Raw genomic sequence first — 20,609 nt, 5'->3', positions numbered from 1 at the left:
CATGTAAGGACAGCATCCCATGTATGTGGTATGTTGCGTGATGCGTGTTTTGGGAGATTGCGGTATAGTCTTAGTCTTAGTATTGTATTTTTAATTTATTCATGTATTGACATGTGACTTGACTCCGGACACTGATTGGACATACCTATTGCATGATTTTCTGAAAATTATCCTTTTAACTAACCCCGACACTTCTGTCTTGGCTGCCAAAGATATCACATCTGTTTTATACATGTAGAAGTCGGCAAGAGAATATATATAAGCCGGATATTTGTATTGTCCATTTTGAAGTCGGTCAGTATAGAGTGGTCAGTCCCTGTCCCTGGCTAGTCGTGTGACCCCCGCACTATCCTGTGGGGTGAGTGTACAAAATGAGTTTAATTGGAGCTTAATTGTGATGTTTACTGTGCTAATTTAATTTCATGGACGTTAACATCATGTAGCGTATATCTATACTGAAAGAAATATAATATTCGTAGTATGTTAATTCTTCATAATTATCATACGGAGAAAGTAAAAGTATTGTATGTAAAGCAAATATGTATGTTAACTCATAAGAGTATATTGTAAATTCTAAAAATATAATTTACATCAATATCTACCGTATTTCAATGTATTATAGGTAAAGATACTTATAACTAGGTATAAGGAGTTGTCGTTCTTACTGATGTGCGAGTAGTTGCGAGAGAGTACTTGAATTTATATATTTCTATTTGTGTTGCAGGGTATTTTACACCCGATGTAATAAACATCTTTAAAAGAACCCTTTAGCCTTGTCGTATTTGACACCACCCGGCTACATACATATGCACAGTAGACAGATCTTGTACATATAATTTTGCATGCACAGTAGACAGATCTTGTACATATAATTTTGCAGTATAAAATTTCTAAACACCTAGATTGCTCATTAAATCTGCGTGAAAATTGTAATCAATCAAACGTTAAGATGTCGTTATAGAGTGGCACTTAATCCTCTAAACAATAGAACAGCCAACTGTAGATCACTGCTTATTGTTTGATTTAGTCATCGCACTTCAAGCCTGACAGCACACACCTGCAAATACATGTATACGGAGCGATATGCTTGGTTACCTCACCTGTAAATTGACTAACGGGATGTGATATTCCGTTTTAATATTAAGTCAGATACGTAATTGTATATCAAAATATTAATTGAAAATGAAGTAAAGAATTTGTTCATTTGCTTGCATTATACTTGCCCTTGTTATTAAAATAATGACATTTTAATTACTGAAACAACTCAATTGAAAAAGGAAAAGTAAGGGGGGTTAACTCAACTATAGAAATAAATTAAAACCTCGTTTATAAGCCATACTACATTTTACAAATGTAGTATCTTACTCTCTTTTAACAACTTCTCTCTATCTTTCCATCATCACATGATGATTGTTTGATTTAATATATTCTTGTATTATTAAGGAAAGGACTGGATGTAGACGACTGGTTCGCATGTTGTCAGTATTATATGACTTGTAGGAGTATGTTGCCTGGAGTCTTCGACGGCTTACCTCAGCGATATTGCATTATAAAAGAGAAATAATTCCACTATGTAGATTAGATATACTATGAATATACAGCAGTCTCTCAAAATACGCACTTCACACACCGCATATTAGTGGAGCGGCTAAGCATAAAAATCGTTCAAAGTTTGAAGAAAGCATGAAACTTTGCACGTGGCTTCTTTAGGACATAAGGGTTCAGGGAAAAAATTGACCCAAACAAATCACGGCCTCTATTGGCCGCCATATTGTTTTTCAAAATGGGCTACAAAAACTATCATCTGCGACACATACTTTTAAATTCTACACCCATATTATTGAAACTTAGGAACTTTCTGGTAGTGTTAAACGTCATGTAGAAGGACTCTTTATTTAGTATTTCAAGATGGCCTTCAACTTTGCAAGTTTGTCTTTATATAATACATTTAAATGACAAATCCAACTTTAAGCTGAAAACACCTGCAAATATATTTAAAATATTTTTGTTTTTGTAACAATATTTTTTTCCTAATTTTAATTTTAAAATGACCGCCATTTTGCATTCCAAGATGGCGGCAAAATCTACTACATGTACCTATATATAACTTGATACAAAATGATTCAATTCTTATTTGATATTTAAAAAGGCTGCTTATCTTAAATTCTTTTGTTTGTTTGATTAATTAACGTCCTATTAACAGCTATGGTCATGTAAGGACGGCCTCCCATGTATGCGGCGTGTTGCATGTATTTTGTGCGAGGTGCGTGTTTTGGGAGGCTGCGTTATATTCATGTTGTGTCTTCTTGTATAGTGGAACTGTTGCCCTTTTTATAGTGCTATATCACTGAAGCATGCCGCCGAAGACACCGAGCAACACACCCCACCTGGTCACATTATACTGACAACGGGCGAACCAGTCGTCCCACTCCCTGTATGTTGAGCGCCGAGCAGGAGCAGAAACTACCACTTTTATAGGCTTTGGTGTGTCTCGGCCAGGGGACAGAACCCAGAGCCTTCCTGACAGGGACGAACGCTCAACTCAAGGCCAAAAGTGAGGCGGTGCCAAGGGAGGAATTAGGAAAGATAAAGTCAGTTAGGAAGAAAAGAAATGATAAGATCCTAAATTTAGTCGCCTTTTACGATCATGCAATAGGGGCAGCAGGTACAATTCTAATGCCCTACCTGCAAATCTTAAATTCAAGATGCCAGGCAGCATTAGATTAAAGGCACATAAATTAACCGAAATGGCTAATAATTTCTGAAATAATACTTTAAAACTTTAATCCCAAATGGTATTAACTTATCTAACTATTGCACTTAGCAGTATTTTCTGGACCTATCTGAATAGATGAATCAAATGTAAACGTTAATTTTCTTAAAGCGGGTCGTTTATGATCCTCGACGTCGTCCTTATAAACACACCGTGGTTGACTTTCACTTCGATTATAAGTGACTTTCTAATCATTTCATCCTTTCGGACAGGTTTCGGACCATTAACTCTTTCAATGTACAGGAGTTTGAAAAAAAGATTTGTATCACGCCCATTGTTATGCCGAAATGATGATTATAGTTTGTTTGTTTGATTAATTAACGTCCTATTAACAGCTATGGTCATGTAAGGACGGCCTCCCGTGTATGCGGTGTGTTGCGTGTATGTTGTGCGAGGTGTGTGTTTTGGAAGACTGCGGTATATTCATGTAGTGTCATCTTGTATAGTGGAACTGTTGCCCTTTTTATAGTGCTATAACATTGAAGCATGCCGCCGAAGTCATCAAGCAACACACCTCGCTGGGTCACATTATACTGACAACGGGCGAACCAGTCATCAAAATTGCCAAAATACTGCTTCCTTTTGTGTAGGACTGAAGGCCAAATGTAAGGTGGCGTCGTTAGGGAGAAGAAAAAATTAGGAAGAAAGAACAGATTATAAAGGATCTCTTTCACGAACAATTGGAATTTGCCCATGAACCCTATTTATCAAGACAAAATGTTGTATGTAGAAACATTAATGATAACCCTTGAAATACATTTTAAAAATTCCAAAGGTTCCAGGGGTAATTCAAATTGTCCAGTAGAGGTGTATGACAGGGTTCCCTTTTTGATCCAAAACAGAACCATATCGGGTTTTATGTCGCTAAACTGTATTTTTTTCGGAAAAGTATAAATAATTACATATAATGATCACAAATATGTAGACAAAATGTAACAGATAAAATTAGGATACATTTAAAAGACAGAAAATGTCAAAATTCTGGGTGCTATTTTGGCCATGTCATTTATTAATACATGTGATTCACCCAATTCCAGTTTGAGTGGACCTAATATATTTTCTAGAAAGTTTGTTCATTATCTGAAGTAAATATTGTTTGTTTGATTATCTTAACGTCCTATTAACAACCAGGGTTATGTAAAGACGGCCTCCCATGCATCAGCATGCAGCGTGGGTGAAGTGCGAGGTGCGTGTTTTGGGAGACTGCGGTATGTCCAGGCTGTGCCTTCTTGTATAGTGGAACTCTTGTCATTTTTATTGTGCTACATCACTGGAGCATGCAGCCGAAGACACCAAGCCACACACCCATTTCGGTCATACGATAACGACAACGGGCAATTCAGTCGTCCCATTCCCTGTTCGCTGACCGCCAAGCAGGAGCAGAAACTACCACTATGATAGACTTTGGCGTGTCTCGGCCAGGATACAAAACCCAGAGACTTCCTCACAAGAATGAACGTTCAACTCTAGGGCAAAAGTGAGGCGGTGCCAAGGGAGGCATCAGGAAAGATGAAGTCAGTTAGGAAGAAGATAAAATAAGATCCTAAATTTAGTCGCCTTTAACGATCATGCAATAGGGGCAGCAGGTAAAATTCTAACGCCCTACCTACATTTTATCAAATTACGCTGACATTGAATTCAAATATGATAATGAGAAAAGATATGTTAGGTTTTGCCGATTTACTTAAAAGATGTTTTGTATTTTAATAAGTAAAAACAGTTAGTTATTATGCATGATAAAAGAAATATTTGACTTTCATATGTCTAAAATTACACATCAATGAGTTGCCAAACCAAATAAAACTTAAAATCAAGTTAAAATTTGCAATTGTTAGAATGAATCAACATGAATTGTTAGTCTGTCAGGAGTGTTAAGCCCTGCAAACAATTGAAATAGGCTTAATACAAATGACCCATATAATCTGGTATATCTTCGCTCTCAAACCACAATTACATAATCTCATTTTTAGACACTTTCTCCACTGTTAATCCGTTCTATAATTACATAATGAATTATTCTAACAGGAAATCCTTGTGCCGATACGTAAAATACAAAACAGTTTACAATGGTCTTAAAATACCAAATGTTTTGTAATTTTAACTGTACAACCTATTTTTTTTCTTCATGATATCTCTAAATAAATCACTTTATATCTTATATAGCTTTAAAAATAAGTAATGTATAATATAGTAATACTGAAACCAATTGATTCGTGATTTATCATCTAAAATTAGCATAATCATATCATTATGTAATGTAACCAAAAATGGACCTTGTTATATTATGCCCTGCAGGTAGAGCGTTAGAATTGTACCTGCTGCCCCTATTGATGAACGTAAAAGGCGACTAAATTTATTATCTTCTCTTTTCACTTCTTCTTAACTGACTTTATCTTTTCTTATGCATCTCTTGGCACCGCCTCACTTTTTGCCTTCGGTTGAGCGTTCGCCCCTGTGAGGAAAGCTCTAGGTTCTGTCGCCTGTCCGAGACACACATAAGTCTATAAAAGTGGTAGTTTCTGCTCCTGCTTAGCGCTCAGCATACACGACTGGTTCACCCGTTGTCAGTATAATGTGACCGGATGGGGTGTGTGACTTGGTGTCTTCGGCGGCATGCTTCAGTGATATAGCACTATAAAAAGGGCAACAGTCTCACTCTACAAGAAGACACAACATGAATATACCGCAGTCTCCGAAAACACGCACCTCGCACAACATACACGTAACACACCGCATACTTTGAGGCCGTCCTTACGGTCGACTTCGGTTGTTGCTAGGGTCAGAATTAGAGTTTGTTGTAATGTTTCTAAAAATAGAAACAGGATGTGTTGACCAACCGATCATGTCGAGTAAGTATCCATCATGGCGGACAATATGTTTAGGCTAGTGTTGTCGTACATCGCCCTGGAGAATTTCTTAGATGATGACGATCTCCTGTACGCATTAGCTGTATTAAAGACAACTTTTAGTAACACTCCGTTTGGCAGACAACTTCAATGAATAAGTGACTATGCGGTACTCACTGTTCCAAGGTATTCGACCGATGATTTCCGATTTCATTTTCAAATAAGCAACCAGATTTCCCCACACCTCGTAAATAACCACCCGGGTGGAATTGTACAGACGGACCCAAGAAAACAACTTCTGGTGTTGCTTTGTTATCTCGCCAATCAGGAGTCGATGAGGGAAGTAGGACACTATTTTGGATTGTCGATGGCAACTGTCCACTCGACTATAAAATAAACTGTGTTCAATCATCTACCAGCATCTTGGAAATGTAAGTTTGTGATGAGATCTGTAACTGTACAGCGTATTGTCCGGGATAGGCCTACAACTGTCTCACACCTTGGATAGGGAAATCTCACACGATGCCCCGTGCTAGATTTTCTATCTCGTCCGATTTGTCTGGTACCTTTATGTTATTTTAGGTGGAATTTTACCCATCATATAACGTAGTCTAGATGGGTTTCGTTATACCATAGGCATTTGGCTCTATAGACATTTTCTCTCTATATATATATATGTCCAGGTCTATAACTCGGCCGGCCATATAATACTACCCAATTTCAGAAAAAGTATGCTTATTAACAAACCGTATAAGATGTGACAATGAGAACACAGTCAATCAACACCTTGACACGGTATTAAGTGATTGATATCGGGTATCTCAGTCTTTGGCTAAGAGTTTTAACATCCCAACCTCAGCTAACACCTCGGTTGGGATTATGTTACACAATCTTAGCCCTTGACCGAGATAATCCAATCTCTTACAGGTAACACTTCTATATTTGTCTCAGCAGATTGTATTGAAAATAATGTTACACGTCATGGTCACTTGACTGATTTAATCTTACCACCTACTAGTACTATCCTGAGCCTACTGGTCAGTTGTTACTTTCAAACAGAGTTTATTTTGAATGTATATTAAATTTACCAAAAGACATACATACATGATAAATTTCATTAAATCATTTCTTGGTTAACTCAGGTAATCAAATGGCCAGACTTTGTAGAACAGCAGGCAATTGCAAGGGAATTCCAACTGCAGCATAATATCCCAGATGCTCTTGGTGCTGTTGATGGAACTCACATTCGACTTGCATCTTGTCCATCAGGGGAAAATGATTACATCAACAGGAAATCATTCCCATCTATGCAATTACAGGTAGTTTTTGTCTTGATACAGTTGTTCCATGAATGTTTTAATTAAAAAATATTGAAACAATTTATCATGAATCTTACAAAGGTGTTTCATGAAAAAATAAATGTATATACTATACTTATACCATAATGAATATGGATGTAAACATTAAAAATGATATAGATCTTTTAGTTTAAATGGATACATTGTTCATTTATAGTTTTCAAACTCATTCCTCCGGGGGCAGGAGGGTTGGGGGCCCAATAAGGAATTAGAGGTAAATATTCAAATTCCTTCAGAAAATAAGCAATGACCCTGTATTCAGAACATTACTTGGCATTACAAACCAGGTGAGCGATACAGGCTCTCTGGGCCTCTTGTTTTTATAGAAGAATACAGATATTTGTATTGAAAAGGGTAAAACCAAAATGGCTTGCCATATAGTATAGTATGTTTGACAAACTAGATATTTAAACAGAATTACATTTCTTCCCTCATAATTTTTTAGTATAGTATGTTTGACAAACTAGATATTTAAACAGAATTACATTTCTTCCCTCATAATTTTTTTAACATTTAGGATATTTTTTTATAAATAATTGTCAAATGGTTGATCAAAAGCATATATATTGTCATTTTTGTTCTCTTATTCCAATAAATAAAGAAAGGCGATAGCTCTTAATATTAATTATCTAGAGTTGTAGAAAAAAAAGTGTGCACTTTATGCATAAATATGAAATTTACAATAAACCAAGTAACAGGAATGACACAGGTACATATTTCATTCCTGTTACTATATGTATTTCAAATTTGACGGTCATATTCAAAATAAAACACACACTTCACATTGCTCTTCATAGAATTTCAATCAAATGGAATAAGGTTCAAACTTAATATACAACTTTCATTTTTTTCTATATCAGTAGACTATTTTTGTTTCTTCTTTGTCATTTCTGTTACCAAATGTCATTCCTGTTACCTGGTTTCAATTTTGAATATTTTCATAGTCATAGAGTTGTACAAATATTTTTGTTGCTATCATTTGGTTATGATTATTACTTATTTCAGTTTAAGAATATTATTTGAACAAGATGATATCAAACTAGACCAATGAAAGTTAATTTTATAGAAATAATCATTCCTGTTACCAACTTCTTGTCATTCCTGTTACCATGGATGAAAAGGTGACCCAAACAACTTCTAATACATTACTATGCATTTCAAATTTGAAATAAAGACTTTAAAAGTCAAAACAGTATAATGATCAACAAGATCATTTCATAAACAAGAAAGGTATGGAACTTTTACATCAATTATCATTCCTGTTACCACATTGTGTAATTCCTGTTACCTTTTCAATGGTAACAGGAATGACTGAATCTTAACGTTTTCACTCATTGAAATCTAACCTTCACATCATATCAAATTAAGTCGTATTTCTTGAAAATATAACCAACTCTGAAAATGATAATGATAAATTTCATAGTTTAGGTACATATACTTATGAGATGCCCATAGTAACAGGACTGACATATGACGACAGGTAACAGTACTTTCTGCAAAATAGCAGTAACAAACTTTAAATATCAAAATCCAAGATGGCTGCCTGGTTGCCATCTTAGCTTGTTAACCTATCGGTCCCAAAATACAATATGCACAACTAGGGCCCTAGCCTGAGGAACCTACAAATAAAAAAAGATCCCTTTAGTGCTTTCTCAGGAACATAGTAGTAACAAGAAATGTTAACAGACGGACCACGGACAAAGGACGATTTGAATAACTCACCATCTGATGATGGTGGGCTAAAAACAACATATTTATGTAATAAAGATCAATAACAGTCTTGTTGTTGATATCCTGTGTTCAAAAACCTATTCGAATAATGAAGAGACTAATTAGTTAGTTTATGGTCCCGAATTTTTGTCACCTGGTTTTTCATCACAAGATTTTGCAAAAAAGATCGCGAAACCTATCAAATTTCTGCATTTTATCAGCATGTTGACTCTTCAATGTGTTTTCAAGGTTACTAACTGCCGTTGCTACAGCATTTTGGCTAGTTTTAACTTTTTTAGGCTTTATTGGGCCTAGAGAAGCTTCTTCTTCGTCGGGTTTCCTTTTCTTCATTTTCCCCCCTTTTCACCGCTGTCATAGGTAACAGCTGGCGCAGTACCAGCCTTGTTACCGTAGAGATCATTAAAGTCCTCAAAATATTTCTTCTTGAGATTTTTCCACTTAATCACCCCACCCCCACCCCCCTTATGACAATGAGCAGCTGTTCTTCTTTTGGTTTCCAAATGTGTATTTGATTAATTACTTGAATATATAGGTATGTATTTATGAAATTTGGACTAAAATTATTCTGTTTCAACGTCCTATTAACAGCCATGACCATAACTAAAAACACCTTCTGATAGCGTTGGGCCGATTATCAATTATAATCGATAATCAGTTGGTATATCCTTTCCAATTATCCATAATCGCTTGTTTTATTTTTTTCTATTTTACATATAACTAGCAATTATTGATTGTGGATTTTCATAATCCATAATTGGAAGGGTATACCAACTGATAATTGATTATTTTAATGAAATTTATTATTGATCATCGTCCCACCATTATCTGAAGTTTGTTTTTCATTTAACACATATAGAAGGAAAAATCTTACTTGAACAGTGCCTCTGATATTTCCAACTTTTGGACAAACCTAAACCATTTCGTTTAGGTTCAGAGAGTATAGCTAATTAAGACACATACACATAAAATCTGTATGTTTATGCCTTATCCTTACTTCTTAGACCTGATTGTCATATGGGAGTTTCGAGATCCCAAAACAACGTGGGTAAAGTACAATTTACCGTCGATTAGTCCCATCTTCAGGTGATTATGACATCATCGTTTGACGTGAGTTTAGCGACTTCATAATCACCGGAAGGTGGGACTAATCGACAGTAAATCGTAAGTTACCCAGGTCTCTTTTGGATCTCGAAACCACATATTGTTGGTCACTCATGATCAATCGGTCAACAATCAGTCAATGCAAAACAAACATTAGATAATTATTAATAACAAAAGTAATAAGTCTTACCACAGGTAGGAGACTGAATCATATCAGCTAATTCCTTAGCCATACGCACAGTCAACAATTCTCCTGAAGACAACTTCACTCGAATTACAACCCTGAAATAATTCAATTTCAACAGAATTAGAAATAAATGTATACATCTGGAAATTTTTTTTTATAAAACAAATGAAATACAAGCAGCATATTTTTCAAAGGTTTAAATTTTTTTAGTAATCAATACACAATATATTCAGCAACATACAAAAAGGAACCACTTTCCTTACTTACATTTTATGTAAACAAAAGTCTTTATGACCTTTTACTTAATATTTTTCACTTAATAATCTTCACTCACAGGGGTTTATTACAACTCATTAATGATACATGACTGAGAATAGCGAGATATGGCTCGCACATGTTTAGAGGTCCTATGTATAGTTCGGGTCCCTGTGCCTCGGTTCGTAATCACAGATACTCCCATCACAGGTACTCGTGTATATATACCATTAAACATCCCCTCAAGATCAGTGATAGCTGCGAAAGCGCTAGAGATTGCAGACTTGTTTTGATTTGGGTTTTTTTTCGCCATTACTTTTGCTGACTGTCGACACGACGTTATGTTTCAAAAGTGTCTCTTCATGATATACTTTTAACATTGTTGGAGCAGAGACATAGATAATTTAACTATTTAAATCTCTGGTTGGAGTAAATTTATAATAATGAATGTTGTAGGCCTAGTAGATATCAGCGACGTATATAGTACTATATCTAAGTCACTGTAGATATACAGTAGCAAACAGAGATTGTATCCAAAACGATGTTGGTATTTTAAATATGTATGTTTACAACTCAATTTGTCAAAGAAATGTTCATGTACTGCTGCATTATTATAAGAGCAGCGAATCTCTGTAAATGTAACGTGTGTGTAAACAAATGTAGTCATGGTAACTTTGAAATATATATGCTCTGAAAAACCTTCGTCCACGTTCCGCACGGAATGACAGGCATGCGTTGCCTGAGACCATTTGAACTGAAGTGAGGGTTTGTATTATTACTCACATGACTGCATGTATATGTTAGAAATCATAAAACAAGAATCATATACGGTATGTTTCTGATAAAACATACACTTAATGATGTTTTTTTTTTTGTTGAGGACGAAAGTATTTCCAACTAGATTTGATCGCGATCAAAACACGGGATTTCCACCTATGTAATGATATAAATATTGTTAGCGAACAGACGATTGCTTGAACGAACGAAAGATCTCACTCAATATTAATCAGAAAGCGTTTCTTACGAAAGTAGTCTGGTCCAACCGAAAAACAGATTTAGGGGAATCCCCCTTTGGGCACAAGATTTCATAGAGAGGTGAATATATTGGAGCCTGCTGATTGGATATATTCAGGGTACACCAGTTAATGGTTTATGTGTGGGTCGGACAATACATGTAGATGTAAAATTTGTAAAGAATTTTGATAACTTCATTTAACCTGAATAGTAGCAAACGTTAACACGGTCCTCTATGGGAATTTATTTGGTTCTGTGATCTCAAAACGGCCGGGTAGTTTCTCAAAATAGCACCGGTTGTGTTTGAACATCCGGTGTCACAGGTGACGGCTCTGCCACACACTTAAAAGGTTTTTAAACCTGTCAGTTTTTGTGTTTGTGCATTACTTTTATTGTTTGTATGTTCAAATGTACGTCCCATTAACAGCTAGGGTCACGTAAGGACGGCCTCCCATGTATGCGGTGTAGCTACACATGTACGTGTATTTACGCAAACATGTGTACATTGTTCATATATACGTGTACATGTAGAACTTAAAACATCTCGAAAAGTATTCAAAACTAAATGAAGAAAGACCTTCGAAACGGCCCGTGTGTATATATAAGATTGAGCCCAGGACAGAATTTTAACCCGGCCGCTGATTGGATTGTTTGATTCTGAATTTCAAAATCAAAAATGTTTTCTGACAGGTAATTATTCCTTGATAACCGTGATATGAATTTGGAAATTCCGATTGAGATTTAGGTTCAAAATATCAATTTTGATAATGAATAGGTAAACACATTAGAATTTCAGGTTTTTTTAAAGTGCAAAAATTCTCCATTTCTTATAAAGATCTTGAACCAATGCGGAATAACACGTACGATTAGAGTTTTAGTATTAGATACCGATTATCTCCCTTTGGCCACATGCCACATCATGTAATCACAACTCAAAATCGCTGAAAGTTCTATACCTCCGCCACTTTGAATCATATGACATTGAAATTGGTCATTTTATGTATCTGAAAGCATGAATTTTCACATCCAATTCAAAACATTTCACCTTTGAATTTTCATGAATTACGCTAAAATTTACGTTAAAAAATGAACGAAACGCCATATTCGGAGGTCTATATTTCCGCCATTTTCAAATTCATGTCTTTGAAATTAAAAACGTATAAAGACAATAGGCTAAAGCTAACATTTACAAAAATTCAAGATTCTACATGAGATGATAAAGGCCCTACGAGCTCACAAATAACGGAAAAAAATAAGAAAATGAAACAAATTGCCATATTTGGAGAGCTATATTTTCGCCATTTTTCTATATAACCCCTTAAAAATAAATAACTTTTGAAGACAAAAGTTCATACAACATAGGTATGAAAAATCAACACTGTACATACAGGTTTAAAGGCGCTGAACGTCTCGGGCAAGGACAAATATAAACTAAAATTTCGATTTTCGATGTCCTATATCTCCGCCATTTTGAATCTTATGACCTTGAACTTGGTCATTTTATGTGTCTGAAAGCATGATCTTTCACATCCAATTCAAAACATTTCACCTTTGAATTTTCATGAATTACGCTAAAATTTACGTTAAAAAATGAACGAAACGCCATATTCGGAGGTCTATATTTCCGCCATTTTCAAATTCATGTCTTTGAAATTAAAAACCTGTACAGACAATAGGCTAAAGCTTACATTTACAAAAAATCAACACTCTACATGAGATGATAAAGGCCCTACGAGCTCACAAATAACGGACAAAAATAAGAAAAAGAAACAAATTGCCATATTTGGAGAGCTATATTTCCGCCATTTTTCTATATAACCCCTTAAAAATAAATAACTTGTGAAGACAAAAGTTAATACAACATAGGTATGAAAAATCAACACTGTACATACAGGTTTAAAGGCGCTGAAACGTCTCGGGCAGGGACAAATATAAACTAAAATTTCGATTTTCGATGTCCTATATCTCCGCCATTTTGAAACATATGACCTTGAAATTGGTCATTTTATGTGTCTGAAAGCATGATCTTTCACATCCAATTCAAAACATTTCTCTTTGAATTTTCATGAATTACGCTAAAATTTACGTTAAAAAATGAACGAAACGCCATATTCGGAGGGCTATATTTCCGCCATTTTCAAATTCATGTCTTTGAAATTAAAAACCTGTACAGACAATAGGCTAAAGCTTACATTTACAAAAAATCAACACTCTACATGAGATGATAAAGGCCCTACGAGCTCACAAATAACGGACAAAAATAAGAAAAAGAAACAAATTGCCATATTTGGAGAGCTATATTTCCGCCATTTTTCTATATAACTTCTTTAAAATAAATAACTTTTGAAGACAAAAGTTCATACAACATAGGTATGAAAAATCAACACTGTACATACAGGTTTAAAGGCGCTAAAACGTCTCGGGCAAGGACAAATATAAACTAAAAATTCGATTTTTGATGTCCTATATCTCCGCCATTTTTGATCATATGACCTTGAAATTGGTCATTTTATGTTCCTGAGAGCATGATCTGTCATATGCGCTATTCAAAACTTTTCTGTGACAAATTTCATTTTTGACCTTTGCTTGACCCCGTAGCGACTCTTGACCTTGACATAATCTCTGATAACATGGCATGAGAAAAGCACGCGAAATGTCAGGATCTGTCTGCATAACTAAACGTGGACGATGTACAGCGTACAGTTATGAAGTTATGAGCGTTTAAACTTCGTTTTAAAAAAACGTTTTTTACGTCTGTGACCTTGACCTTGAACGTTATCGTACAAAATCGAACGTACGTTTCAAGCACTCATGTACGTACATAACGTGTCCAAATTTGAGCGCCGTACCTTGTTCCGTTCGTGAGAAAAAGTGTTAAGATGGTTTCGTGGAAATAATAAGAATAATAATAATAATAACTAGATTTGATCGCGATCAAAACACGGGATTTCCACCTATGTAATGATATAAGTAATGTTAGCGAACAGACGATTGCTTGAACGAACGGACGATCTCACTCAATATTAATCAGAAAGCGTTTCTTACGAAAGTAGTCTGGTCCAACCGAAAAACAGATTTAGGGGAATCCCCCTTTGGGCACAAGATTTCATAGAGAGGTGAATATATAGGAGCCTGCTGATTGGATATATTCAGGGTACACCAGTTAATGGTTTATGTGTGGGTCGGACAATACATGTAGATGTAAAATTTGTAAAGAATTTTGATAACTTCATTTAACCTGAATAGTAGCAAACGTTAACACGGTCCTCTATGGGAATTTATTTGGTTCTGTGATCTCAAAACGGCCGGGTAGTTTCTCAAAATAGCACCGGTTGTGTTTGAACATCCGGTGTCACAGGTGACGGCTCTGCCACACACTTAAAAGGTTTTTAAACCTGTCAGTTTTTGTGTTTGTGCATTACTTTTATTGTTTTGTATGTTCAAATGTACGTCCTATTAACAGCTAGGGTCACGTAAGGACGGCCTCCCATGTATGCGGTGTAGCTACACATGTACGTGTATTTACGCAAACATGTGTACATTGTTCATATATACGTGTACATGTAGAACTTAAAACATCTCGAAAAGTATTCAAAACTAAATGAAGAAAGACCTTCGAAACGGCCCGTGTGTATATATAAGATTGAGCCCAGGACAGAATTTTAACCCGGCCGCTGATTGGATTGTTTGATTCTGAATTTCAAAATCAAAAATGTTTTCTGACAGGTAATTATTCCTTGATAACCGTGATATGAATTTGGAAATTCCGATTGAGATTTAGGTTCAAAATATCAATTTTGATAATGAATAGGTAAACGCATTAGAATTTCAGGTTTTTTTAAAGTGCAAAAATTCTCCATTTCTTATAAAGATCTTGGACCAATGCGGAATAACACGTACGATTAGAGTTTTAGTATTAGATACCGATTATCCCTTTGGCCACATGCCACATCATGTAATCACAACTCAAAATCGCTGAAAGTTCTATACCTCCGCCACTTTGAATCATATGACATTGAAATTGGTCATTTTATGTATCTGAAAGCATGAATTTTCACATCCAATTCAAAACATTTCACCTTTGAATTTTCATGAATTACGCTAAAATTTACGTTAAAAAATGAACGAAACGCCATATTCGGAGGTCTATATTTCCGCCATTTTCAAATTCATGTCTTTGAAATTAAAAACGTATAAAGACAATAGGCTAAAGCTAACATTTGCAAAAATTCAAGATTCTACATGAGATGATAAAGGCCCTACGAGCTCACAAATAACGGAAAAAAATAAGAAAATGAAACAAATTGCCATATTTGGAGAGGTATATTTCCGCCATTTTTCTATATAACCCCTTAAAAATAAATAACTTTTGAAGACAAAAGTTCATACAACATAGGTATGAGAAATCAACACTGTACATACAGGTTTAAAGGCGCTGAAACGTCTCGGGCAAGGACAAATATAAACTAAAATTTCGATTTTCGATGTCCTATATCTCCGCCATTTTGAATCTTATGACCTTGAACTTGGTCATTTTATGTGTCTGAAAGCATGATCTTTCACATCCAATTCAAAACATTTCACCTTTGAATTTTCATGAATTACGCTAAAATTTACGTTAAAAAATGAACGAAACGCCATATTCGGAGGTCTATATTTCCGCCATTTTCAAATTCATGTCTTTGAAATTAAAAACCTGTACAGACAATAGGCTAAAGCTTACATTTACAAAAATTCAACACTCTACATGAGATGATAAAGGCCCTACGAGCTCACAAATAACGGAAAAAAATAAGAAAATGAAACAAATTGCCATATTTGGAGAGCTATATTTCCGCCATTTTTCTATATAACCCCTTAAAAATAAATAACTTGTGAAGACAAAAGTTAATACAACATAGGTATGAAAAATCAACACTGTACATACAGGTTTAAAGGCGCTGAAACGTCTCGGGCAGGGACAAATATAAACTAAAATTTCGATTTTCGATGTCCTATATCTCCGCCATTTTGAAACATATGACCTTGAAATTGGTCTTTTTATTTGCCTGAGAGCATGTTCTTTCATATGCGCTCTTCAAAACTTTTCTGCGACAAATTTCATTTTTGACCTTTGCTTGACCCCGTAGCGACTCTTGACCTTGACATAATCTCTGATAACATGGCATGAGAAAAGCACGCGAAATGTCAGGATCTGTCTGCATAACTAAACGTGGACGATGTACAGCGTACAGTTATGAAGTTATGAGCGTTTAAACTTCGTTTTAAAAAAACGTTTTTTACGTCTGTGACCTTGACCTTGAACGTTATCGTACAAAATCGAACGTACGTTTCAAGCACTCATTAACGTACATAACGTGTCCAAATTTGAGCGCCGTACCTTGTTCCGTTCGTGAGAAAAAGTGTTAAGATGGTTTCGTGGAAAATAATAATAATAATAATAATAATAACTAGATTTGATCGCGATCAAAACACGGGATTTCCACCTATGTAATGATATAAGTAATGTTAGCGAACAGACGATTGCTTGAACGAACGGACGATCTCACTCAATATTAATCAGAAAGCGTTTCTTACGAAAGTAGTCTGGTCCAACCGAAAAACAGATTTAGGGGAATCCCCCTTTGGGCACAAGATTTCATAGAGAGGTGAATATATCGGAGCCTGCTGATTGGATATATTCAGGGTACACCAGTTAATGGTTTATGTGTGGGTCGGACAATACATGTAGATGTAAAATTTGTAAAGAATTTTGATAACTTCATTTAACCTGAATAGTAGCAAACGTTAACACGGTCCTCTATGGGAATTTATTTGGTTCTGTGATCTCAAAACGGCCGGGTAGTTTCTCAAAATAGCACCGGTTGTGTTTGAACATCCGGTGTCACAGGTGACGGCTCTGCCACACACATAAAAGGTTTTTAAACCTGTCAGTTTTTGTGTTTGTGCATTACTTTTATTGTTTGTATGTTCAAATGTACGTCCTATTAACAGCTAGGGTCACGTAAGGACGGCCTCCCATGTATGCGGTGTAGCTACACATGTACGTGTATTTACGCAAACATGTGTACATTGTTCATATATACGTGTACATGTAGAACTTAAAACATCTCGAAAAGTATTCAAAACTAAATGAAGAAAGACCTTCGAAACGGCCCGTGTGTATATATAAGATTGAGCCCAGGACAGAATTTTAACCCGGCCGCTGATTGGATTGTTTGATTCTGAATTTCAAAATCAAAAATGTTTTCTGACAGGTAATTATTCCTTGATAACCGTGATATAAATTTGGAAATTCAGATTGAGATTTAGGTTCAAAATATCAATTTTGATAATGAATAGGTAAACACATTAGAATTTCAGGTTTTTTTAAAGTGCAAAAATTCTCCATTTCTTATAAAGATCTTGAACCAATGCGGAATAACACGTACGATTAGAGTTTTAGTATTAGATACCGATTATCTCCCTTTGGCCACATGCCACATCATGTAATCACAACTCAAAATCGCTGAAAGTTCTATACCTCCGCCACTTTGAATCATATGACATTGAAATTGGTCATTTTATGTATCTGAAAGCATGAATTTTCACATCCAATTCAAAACATTTCACCTTTGAATTTTCATGAATTACGCTAAAATTTACGTTAAAAAATGAACGAAACGCCATATTCGGAGGTCTATATTTCCGCCATTTTCAAATTCATGTCTTTGAAATTAAAAACCTTTACAGACAATAGGCTAAAGCTAACATTTACAAAAATTCAACACTCTACATGAGATGATAAAGGCCCTACGAGCTCACAAATAACGGAAAAAAATAAGAAAATGAAACAAATTGCCATATTTGGAGAGCTATATTTCCGCCATTTTTCTATATAACCCCTTAAAAATAAATAACTTTTGAAGACAAAAGTTCATACAACATAGGTATGAAAAATCAACACTGTACATACAGGTTTAAAGGCGCTGAAACGTCTCGTGCAAGGACAAATATAAACTAAAATTTCGATTTTCGATGTCCTATATCTCCGCCATTTTGAATCTTATGACCTTGAACTTGGTCATTTTATGTGTCTGAAAGCATGATCTTTCACATCCAATTCAAAACATTTCACCTTTGAATTTTCATGAATTACGCTAAAATTTACGTTAAAAAAATGAACGAAACGCCATATTCGGAGGTCTATATATTTCTGCCATTTTCAAATTCATGTCTTTGAAATTAAAAACCTGTACAGACAATAGGCTAAAGCTAACATTTACAAAAAATCAACACTCTACATGAGATGATAAAGTCCCTACGAGCTCACAAATAACGGAAAAAAATAAGAAAATGAAACAAATTGCCATATTTGGAGAGCTATATTTCCGCCATTTTTCTATATAACCCCTTAAAAATAAATAACTTTTGAAGACAAAAGTTCAATACAACATAGGTATGAAAAATCAACACTGTACATACAGGTTTAAAGGCGCTGAAACGTCTCGGGCAAGGACAAATATAAACTAAAAATTTCGATTTTCGATGTCCTATATCTCCGCCATTTTGAATCTTATGACCTTGAACTTGGTCATTTTATGTGTCTGAAAGCATGATCTTTCACATCCAATTCAAAACATTTCACCTTTGAATTTTCATGAATTACGCTAAAATTTACGTTAAAAAATGAACGAAACGCCATATTCGGAGGTCTATATTTCCGCCATTTTCAAATTCATGTCTTTGAAATTAAAAACCTGTACAGACAATAGGCTAAAGCTTACATTTACAAAAAATCAACACACTCTACATGAGATGATAAAGGCCCTACGAGCTCACAAATAACGGACAAAAATAAGAAAAAAACAAATTTGCCATATTTGGAGAGCTATATTTCCGCCATTTTTCTATATAACTTCTTTAAAATAAATAACTTTTGAAGACAAAAGTTCATACAACATAGGTATGAAAAATCAACACTGTACATACAGGTTTAAAGGCGCTAAAACGTCTCGGGCAAGGACAAATATAAACTAAAAATTCGATTTTTGATGTCCTATATCTCCGCCATTTTTGATCATATGACCTTGAAATTGGTCATTTTATGTTCCTGAGAGCATGATCTGTCATATGCGCTATTCAAAACTTTTCTGTGACAAATTTCGTTTTTGACCTTTGTTTGACCCCGTAGCGAACTCTTGACCTTGACATAATCTCTGATAACATGGCATGGGAAAATCACGCGCAATGTCAAGATCTGTCTGAATAACTAAACGTGAGACCAATGTTCATGCGTTACGTGTAATGAAGTAATGAGTGTTTAAAACAAAACTTCGTTATTTTAACAAAACTGTGTGGTTTGCTACAGTCAGACGTCTGTGACCTTGACTTGTGAACCTTAATCGTATACAAAATCGAACTTACGTTATTCAAGCTCTCACTGTAACGTACAGTAACTGTGTCCAATAATTATGAGCGCCCGTACCTTGAATCCGTTCGTGAGAGGAACTAGTTTTAAGATGGTTTCGTGGAAATAAAAAGAATAATAATAATTATAATAATAGAGAAAAAAAACAGAAGCAATAACGAATTAGGGATTTCCATCCTAATGGGAAATCCCTTAATAATAAGATGAAAAATCAAACAGATTTAAATGGGCTGAAAATCCTTAATGGAAATCGCCTAAAAAAATAGATTTTGCGAGGTATATCTTCATAATTTTGGATCACATGACCTTAAAATCAGGTAAGATTTTTTTTGAAAGCATGTTTTCATATCCGTATTCAAAATTAATGTACCTGTTGAACTTACATTTTAACCTTTTTGACCTGAAAATCGACTTTTTGTGTCCATAATTTTCCTTACATGAATGCAAAAGTCACTGTTGCCATACTTGGAAGGTCTTATATCACTACGGTGTTTATTCCCGTTGGTTTGAAAACAAACGTTTTTGACGCCGTTCGCGGTTTTTAAGTTGTTTTTACGAATTTAAAGTCAACAAAAGAAGCGAAAAAAATCAAGAAAACAGTGCATTTTCAGCTCTCATACGACATTAGTGAGGGCAATACCTTTATTTACTTAATACCCGAACATACAGATAAGAATTTCCTGTACAATAATTTACAAATAAGGGGGTCAAATTGTACGATGTCAGTATTTGTGTTTAATTTCTTTTCTTTGATTCAATTTTAAATTTGATGACTTGATCCCAAACATTTTAATGACGTCATTTTAGTAGGACCTGAATGAAGTAAGGCAGGTCAAACACCGCCAAACAGTGATTTCAAATCACCCGAATGAACGTCGCTTACATATTTCCCACGGTAGTAAATAAAAAATAGCACACTCATTCGATTTAGTAA

At 35.0% G+C, this 20,609-nt stretch overlaps 1 protein-coding gene across 1 annotated transcript; it reads left to right on the top strand.

Moving 5' to 3' along the window:
• The first annotated feature begins 5,635 nt into the window (after positions 1 to 5,635).
• LOC138334444 (uncharacterized) lies at positions 5,636 to 8,000 on the top strand. Its single transcript, XM_069283107.1, has 4 exons — positions 5,636 to 5,709; positions 5,806 to 6,010; positions 6,762 to 6,938; positions 7,983 to 8,000. The coding sequence occupies exons 1-4, from the start codon at positions 5,636 to 5,638 to the stop codon at positions 7,998 to 8,000; spliced, it is 474 nt and encodes a 157-aa protein (XP_069139208.1).
• Positions 8,001 to 20,609: the final 12,609 nt, after the last annotated feature.

This window comes from Argopecten irradians, chromosome 11 (genome assembly GCF_041381155.1).
Source record: "Argopecten irradians isolate NY chromosome 11, Ai_NY, whole genome shotgun sequence".
Taxonomy (NCBI): Eukaryota; Metazoa; Mollusca; class Bivalvia; order Pectinida; family Pectinidae; genus Argopecten; species Argopecten irradians.
Note: the sequence above shows the minus strand (reverse complement) of the source record. Positions and strands in the feature narration are given on the sequence as shown.

Excerpts from the sequence above, each read along its gene's own strand:
- LOC138334444 (XM_069283107.1), top strand. The coding sequence starts at position 5,636 with ATGGCGGACAATATGTTTAGGCTAGTGTTGTCGTACATCGCCCTGGAG. Across the intron at positions 5,710-5,805 it reads TTAGATGATGACGATCTCCT|GTATTCGACCGATGATTTCC; the intron begins GTACGCATTAGC and ends CACTGTTCCAAG. Across the intron at positions 6,011-6,761 it reads CAACTGTCCACTCGACTATA|GTAATCAAATGGCCAGACTT; the intron begins AAATAAACTGTG and ends TGGTTAACTCAG.